The 7,705-nt window shown below is 45.2% G+C and overlaps 1 protein-coding gene across 1 annotated transcript; it reads left to right on the top strand.

The window, feature by feature from the left end:
• Positions 1-2,267: 2,267 nt before the first annotated feature.
• On the top strand, positions 2,268-3,653 carry LOC119310152. Its single transcript, XM_037586005.1, has 2 exons — positions 2,268-3,177; positions 3,265-3,653. Exons 1-2 carry the CDS (start codon positions 2,428-2,430, stop codon positions 3,316-3,318), a joined length of 804 nt encoding a protein of 267 aa, XP_037441902.1. The 5' UTR covers positions 2,268-2,427; the 3' UTR covers positions 3,319-3,653.
• Positions 3,654-7,705: the final 4,052 nt, after the last annotated feature.

The raw sequence follows: 7,705 nt of genomic DNA, 5'->3' as shown, positions 1-7,705 counted from the left end.
TGGAAAATCCCCATTGGTCGGGGCTGTTAATGGGTTATCGGATCCAAAACCCGATCCGATAGCTTAACGGTGTTCCGTTACGGTGGATGTCACGTGTCGGTCACCCTTGACGAAAGCACTTCTGTGACGCGCGATTTATCGTCATGTAAGTGGACACTTCCGTGATGATAATTTTGGTAATGTCATGGAACACTTCTACGACAGCACAGGTATGGCTATCTTGATTCTGTCATAAATTTGTCATGGATGTACATGCATGACAAAAAATGCGACCTACTGTGACAAACACGTATCATCACGGAAGTGTATTTTTTTGTAGTGTGGCCCGCAAGCTCCCCATGCACTCCCGGAGTGCGACCCAGACATCGTTGATGGTCATCCGCGCCTCCACCAGCGTGTCCATGTCCACCCGATGGGGTGCCCATCCTGCCACCAGTGTCTGAATGGTGATGCACAGCTGGTTGAGCCGGTCCCGGTGCTCTGCCATGGTATCATGCACTGCGGTGACCCGCTCCTCGGTCACATGCGCATCTCCTTCCGCATCGCCGCCAGTTCTGATGTGTGGGGTGGTGAGGCATGGACGGGTGTGGTGGTCGCTTCTAGACTAGTATATTAGTATCACAAAAGGACATGGCAAAGCAATGGAGAGGCCCCGTCGAATGGCTCTGCAGCAGCAGGAGCTTCACATTGGTGCCATTGCCTTTCTTTCTGACCAATGGCACCTCCTTCTGCCCCAAGAAAAGAAAAGAAATGCTCATTAGCTTGAATGACATCTACTTCGGCCCCAAGGACTGAATTTTGTAATGTAGTCAATGCTGTTCATCAATTCACTCAGGAAATACATAATCATGATTTTGGAGGTATTGGACCTAAGAGAACTTGCATGCATGTACACATTGCTTGATTTGACGTTGTGAGTTGTGAGACATGATCATTAGTGTGGATAACTCCATTTATGAATGAACTTGGTTATGCATTGTCACCTCGACTGAAAATATATTGGTGTTTTCCAATAAAAACACGAGTTGAAAGGCGGGTTGCTTTTAAAAACTTATGATGATGCTTTGAAGATGATACATGTATCATAGAGGTCAAAGCATCTTACAATATATGTTGATCATGTCAATATAATTGAGCAACAACACTAGTATGATGTTGTGGTAGTTGGATTAAGTGAGTTGCCTAGAGTTATGGTCTTCCCTACTAAACATGAGGACATAGGGAAAGGACGAAGTGAGACAGCAGGAAATTCGGTAGTGGAAGGAGGAACAAAAGAAGAGGTCGAAGACAGTGACAGTGATGATCTAGATGAGCAATTTAGTGATAGTGACTATGACATATAGAGTGGAGATGATGAATTATATGAAAAGAATGTAGATCGTGCCGAGAAGGATGGATTAATTCATGAGAAAGTGAAGACTAAGTTGTACGAGGAAGATGAGCCATTTTTTTCTGTTCTCAAGCTTCCAGAAGAAGAGGGGAACATGAAATTCAACTTCAAACCATTTATTAATGTTGTAGGCATGGAGAAACCAGATTTCAAGCATGGCATGAGTCGGAACAATTGAGGAGATTTGGCAAGCCATATCTAAGAATGAGGTACAAAAGAGAGTGAAGTTCACCAAGACTAGAAACGAGAATGTCTACTTTGGGCTCAATGCGTGGATGGATGCTCCTGACTTTCCAAGTGTTCATTTGACAAAAGGTCAGATAGTTATCTAATATAAAGCATATGTTGGTGAACACACATGTGAGAAGATATAGAATGTGAAAGAGATGACTGCTCCTTATCTCATAAAGAAATGTTCGGCTGAAGATGATCTTGCACTTTTTTTCCCACACGGTCTTGCGCGGATGGGTTGTTTTTGCTAGGGATGTAAACCAGGTCCATTTAATACACTTATGGTCTAACAGTTCAATCAAGTTTTTTCCGAAGAAAATGAACAATCGAGCTAGCTGAAGCTAACTAAACAGGACTTGCGGAGCACCGTTCATTTGCCATTTATACCCCTACTTTTTGCATCAAGATGTGTGTAATAACAATATTTGTTTCTACAAGGCTTGCCATTTATACCCCTACTTTTTGCATCAAGATGTGTGTAATAACAATATTTGTTTCCACAAGGCAGTGCTAAGAAAACATATTCCTCCTTGCTTGGAATCATATGTTTTCGAATGTTCATTCTATTATAAATGGACTAGTATTTTGAGATTTCGAAAATCAACTTACTAGAGCGAGGAGGTCTGTCTTGCTGTGGTAGCGGAGGGAGCACGCTACCCCTCCTGTTCTGGCTGGTGGGCCCATCCCCTGCAACCGGATCCGCCTGGCGCTCGCTGCTCTTCCAACCTTTCTCTCCTCTCCTCCCCAAGAATTCTCACCTCCGGCCTCACGCTCGCAGCGAGAGAGAGACGAGCGGAGCGGCGGCCATGGCGCGAGAGCTGAGCAAGGAGAACCTGGAGTTGGTCCTCATGCAGGCCATGATGGCCGCCAAGAACGTGCGCACGCAGCGCGACCGCCTCCTGGAGCTCCACCGCCGCCTGGAGCGCCACCGGGCCGCCCCCGCCCCCACCCCTGCCGACGCCGAGGCCAGGCTCGGGCAGATCGCCTCGGACGTCTTCAAGGTCTATTACCTCGGCCTGGATCCCGGCGCCAGGATGCTCTCGGTCTGCCTCGACACCGCCGTCAAGAACCGCGCCGTCTCCGCCGTCAACATCGCCTTCGCACTCCTGCCCGACGAGCAGCTCTACGACGCGCTGCTCGCGCAGAAGCTCCCGGCCCGCCCCACCACCCAGGCCCAGGCCATCGCCCGCGTCGAGTCCGCCATCTTGGCCGTCAAGATGCTCGAGGAGCACCACCTCCCGCGCTGCGTCGAGTGCCTCGTCGGCGGCCAGGCCCCCGTCCCCGGCAAGCCCCGCGACCCGGTCGCCGCCGCCACCGAGAGCCTCGCCAAGGCCGATCTGTCCGACGACCCGGACGCCACCGCCAAGACCCGTCACGTAGCCAGCGACGGCGACGTGGACAAGGCGCTCGACTACCTGTGCCGCGCAAACCGGATCACGGCCCTCGCCATCAAGCACATCGACCTCGCCGTCGCCGTCCTCTCCCGCTTCCTCGACCGCAAGGAGCTCGCCCGCCTCGCCAAGTTGACCGACCGTGGCGCCTACCTAGGAGTTGAGGTCCGCTACCTTCCTCTTCTCTTCTTCCTCCCTAGGTGTACCGGCGGCACGAGCATCAATCTGACAGTCCGATTCATCTCACTGCAGATTAGCCAGCCCACTACTTCACCTGATCCATCGACGCTGTCGACATGGGACTGAAGGGTGGTGGGACCCCTTTTGAAGCCATGCCCCTCCTATCACTCATTTATGCAGACTTGTGGTTTCAGTTCAGTTTGGTCAGATTTATTCAGTGCTATGCTACTACTATCTGTGTTTAACTAATTCCTGGGCGGCCGTGGCAACTTATATTAGCTTCATCTATTAGGGGTAATCAATGTAGTAGTGTAATGTTGAACTGCATCTTATCAATGGGAGGATCGAATCAAATCGCAGGAGGTATCTTAAAAAATCAGCTTCATCTGTCGTACTAGTACAATGTCGTAGCTGCATATTGTTCATGGATGATCAAATTGAATTGCATGACAAAATGGTGATTTCGGGCTTGTTATAATCATGTTTTGTGATGCCACTTTTTTGTTCCGGTCGTAGACTTAGCATGGATAGCAAGATCTCTTAATGGCGTGCATCCCCCGTTTGGGAATCGTGTTTTCTGATGCATGGTGTTTGTGATGATCCATATATAGTCACCAACATCTTTGTAATCTTCCTACATGCTGGTTATCTTGGACTGGAAGCATTGACCAGGCACAATTTGCTTGATTTCCCCGTTAATTCAGACCTTCTGCTTCTGCATTGTGTTATTTTAGAATGAGGTAAACACCCGCCCTATTGTGCCTTGTGTTATTATGTGTGGTGTGCTGATGTCCCTAATTATTTTGAATCACTCTATCAGTCGCTCTGTTCATCTATGCTGTCTAGTTTATGTAACCTTTTGATATCACTTCAATTCGGCCAGTTTATTCTGCTGCTAATATCTGTGTTTAATTTCGGGAGAACCATGCCTATTTTAATTAGCTTCATTAGGGGTAATGTTGATATGCATCTTATCTGTGGGACAGCCGAATGGAGTTGCAGTTTCAGCGCATGTGAAAATTGGGATTTTGGACAAGCTACAACCATGTGTTTAATCATTTGTCTGGGATGGCATTTGCTTTGATCATAGGATAGTAATCTGGATTAATTTTGTTTGCATCCTCAGTTGCTATTTTTTAAATGTTCATTCCTTAATCTTGTTCTGCATGGCGTAAGAGTTATATATATATTTTATTGTTGTGAATTGTGATAACTGATCCACAGTCACTGAGAAACTCATGATGGACTGCATCCTACATTTGCTGGTTGTTTGGGAGGATGCATGAGGCACATTATGATGACCCTTTTCCAGCAAGTTTAGTAATCTGCTCCTCATATTTTTTAGTATGTAATCTTCTCCTTATGTACACTTACGGTCTCTGTACATGCGCAATAAATTTACACTTATCTTAGCTGCATCTTATTTGTGGACGATTCAATCAAATTGAACATGACAAAATTGGGATTTCAAACGTGCTACTGTCTGTTTTAATCATGTTTTGTGATGCCATTTACACTTATCTTAGCTTCATCTTATTTGTGGATGATTCAATCAAATTGAACATGACAAAATTGGGATTTCAAACGTGCTACTGTCTGTTTTAATCATGTTTTGTGATGCCATTTACACTTATCTTAGCTTCATCTTATTTGTGGACGATTCAATCAAATTGAACATGACAAAATTGGGATTTCAAACGTGCTACTGTCTGTTTTAATCATGTTTTGTGATGCCATTTTTTTGTTCCGATCATATGATTGCAATCTATACTAATGAAGTGCATTCCCAGTTTGCGAACCGTGTCTCCTATCAGTCGTTTAGTTCATGCAACCTTATGATTCCTCTGCATGCTCCTCCTATCTTAGTCGTTTAGTACATGCAACCTTATGATTTCAGTTCAGTTGGTTCAGTCAGATTACTCTGCTGCTATGCTACTACTGATTGTTTAATTAATTTGTGGACGGCCAGTGGCAATTTATCTTAGCTTCCTAGGTAATCAATGTAGTACCATAGTGTTGAACTGCATCTTAACTGTGGGACGACCAATATATATGGTACTAGTGAGGTGTCGTTGCATCTTATTCGTGGATGATCGAATCGAATCACATGACAAAATTAGGATTTTGGACGTGCTACTACTGTTTTTTAATAATCATATTCTGTGATGCCATATTTCTGTTCGGATCATAGCTTCCAGCCCCAGTTTGTGAATCATGTTTTCTTCTGCGTGGAATGTGCTTGCTGTCCCTACTGGTTCATGCTCATCCAGCATGTTTGGTAACCTTGTGCCTCATGTTATTATGTGCGGTGCCCTCATGTCCCAACTGATTCTTTCAAAAATAATTTGGGAGGAAAACCATCGTACTTATGTGATCTGGAACACACATACTCACGGCCATGTAGGATTTATGTGAGGAGCGAAAAGTATTTGCATTCATTTTCACATCATCTGTAGAAACAAGAAGATATCTGGAGATATATAACATGGCTGAACATTTCTGTTCCTTGTAGAATGTGGCACTGTACTATGCTGCAAACTAGTGCAATTTTGTCAGTTCCTTGTTTTGTTTCTGAAGACCAAGGGCACTTCCCAAAAATTGACACTTGTTTAACTTATCTGTCCAAGAAATTCAAAACAAAAAACATTTTGCATTTTTGAAATCGTCTTTTGTCACTAAAGAAATTGTCTTTAAAATTGCCTTAAAAAATGAATTTCTTTTCTGCTAGTGCTGATTGACTTAGCTATCGACAAGTCCTTATCAGTCAATTTACTTCATCTATGATGATCTCTAGGCGGTCAATTATGCAGACTTATGTTTTCATTTCAGTTTGATCAGACTAGTATGTTGTTCTGCTACCATCTGAACTTTTTTGTCAGCAAACATGGATGTGGGTTTCACATGCATGCAAATTTTTGTGATGAAAATTACATTCATAGAAGTCTAGGCAAAAATAACAAAATTGGTGTTCCAAAATGCTTTCGAAAGCATAAAATAAACAGGATCATCGGTTTTTTTTTTGGGGCATGTCAGCTCATGCTCACAAACCCCATGTCCCACAAATTGCTTTGAACTGAAGAACAACCGCACAGAATTGCACTTAGTTTGTCCATTTCATAATTAGAAAACCCATTCAGGATGTTCTACCGCCTTTGAGACCCGTCGCAACAACAGCCGCCAACAATCATCACACTTGATGACCTACAGAGGCTTGCTGACAAGTTAATATGTGAGGACTGAGCCCGACTAACCGGTGGACGAGGATGCGCCCGCAGTCCAACGGCCGGCGAGATGCGAGCACAGAGAGAAGGCAGAAATACCGTGAGGCTGCGCAAAGCGCTCGGGTTACTGCACGATTCGGTTTCCGACGACTTCCAACGAAACGTGATGGCGCCGAGGCCTGGGTGCATCGAAACCGGCAACAACAGTGACGTGCATAGATACGTCCATTCTGGCGGTGGCGACGAGTGGCAGCTGAATCGAAGTGGGTGGAGGAACGGCGGGCGCTACGTCGTGTTTGCGGTGGTGCTTGTCCACCGGTGGAGGCAAGGACAACTGCGCCGGAGTGGATGCGGCCGAGTGGGGGAGAGCAGCGAGCGCAGGAAAGGGGGAAAATCATCCTAAGAACGAGCCCGACCGAGTAAATATAAGCAATGACCGACGTTAAACTTTTTAGGAGTTATAAAGCAGATGAGGGATCGGCTAGGTCCTGAAAACAGAAAACTTATGGAGTTAATCGGTTTTGAGGGCCAGTATTCCGGAGAAAATACAACATTCGTTTCAGACCATCTGTGCATGTACTTCCTCCGTTTCAAATTACTCGTCGTAGAAATGAATATATCTAGAACTAAAATATATTTAGATACATCCATACCTGCGATAAATAATTCGGAACGGAGAGAGTAGTAACAAGAGGGTATGTATTCACGAATGTCGAAAAATACAGTGGCTGAGCATTTGTGTGGCAATGTACTAGTACAGTACAACCGGTTGGCTCTTTCATTCCCATCCATCGATGATCCATCATGCTCCTACTCCTCTATGCTTCATCCAATTAGGAATGAGATGTACAAAATGATTTTCTGTACCCCTAAAAAAAGATGATTTTCTCTTTTGAGATGATATGGTAGTTGATTTTGTTGAGTAAATAGGCAATTTCTCGATTAAATTAATCCACGAGTAAATCACTAGCATGACATTGACACAAATAAACACATACTGGTATTCAGTCAAGCTAGCACATACTACGCTAATTGCAGAAAGATTTACGTATAACGCTAGCATGACTAAAACAGAAAACAGTAGAAGCGGGATAAACGAGTTATACCCTCCAGTAGGCCATGCAGAGGCCGCGGCTTTGGTGGCAGCAGCGGCGTCCTCGGAGGCCTTCTTGTCGGTTTCAGCTTTCTCGGCGGCGGCACGTTCGGCGTCGGTGGACATGGTGATGATGAAGGCGACGCGGACGTAGAGGAAGTAGACGATCGAAAGCGAGCAGTCGTGTAATCGCTGCCCA

The sequence above is a fragment of the Triticum dicoccoides genome, chromosome 1A, assembly GCF_002162155.2.
Source record: "Triticum dicoccoides isolate Atlit2015 ecotype Zavitan chromosome 1A, WEW_v2.0, whole genome shotgun sequence".
NCBI lineage: Eukaryota > Viridiplantae > Streptophyta > Magnoliopsida > Poales > Poaceae > Triticum > Triticum dicoccoides.
This window is presented reverse-complemented; position numbering and strand designations above follow the sequence as displayed.

What these genes read in the sequence shown, in the direction of transcription:
- LOC119310152 (XM_037586005.1), top strand. Translation starts at nt 2,428, where the DNA reads ATGGCGCGAGAGCTGAGCAAGGAGAACCTGGAGTTGGTCCTCATGCAG. An exon ending in GCGCCTACCTAGGAGTTGAG is followed by an intron (nt 3,178 to 3,264) that starts GTCCGCTACCTT and finishes ATCTCACTGCAG; the next exon opens with ATTAGCCAGCCCACTACTTC.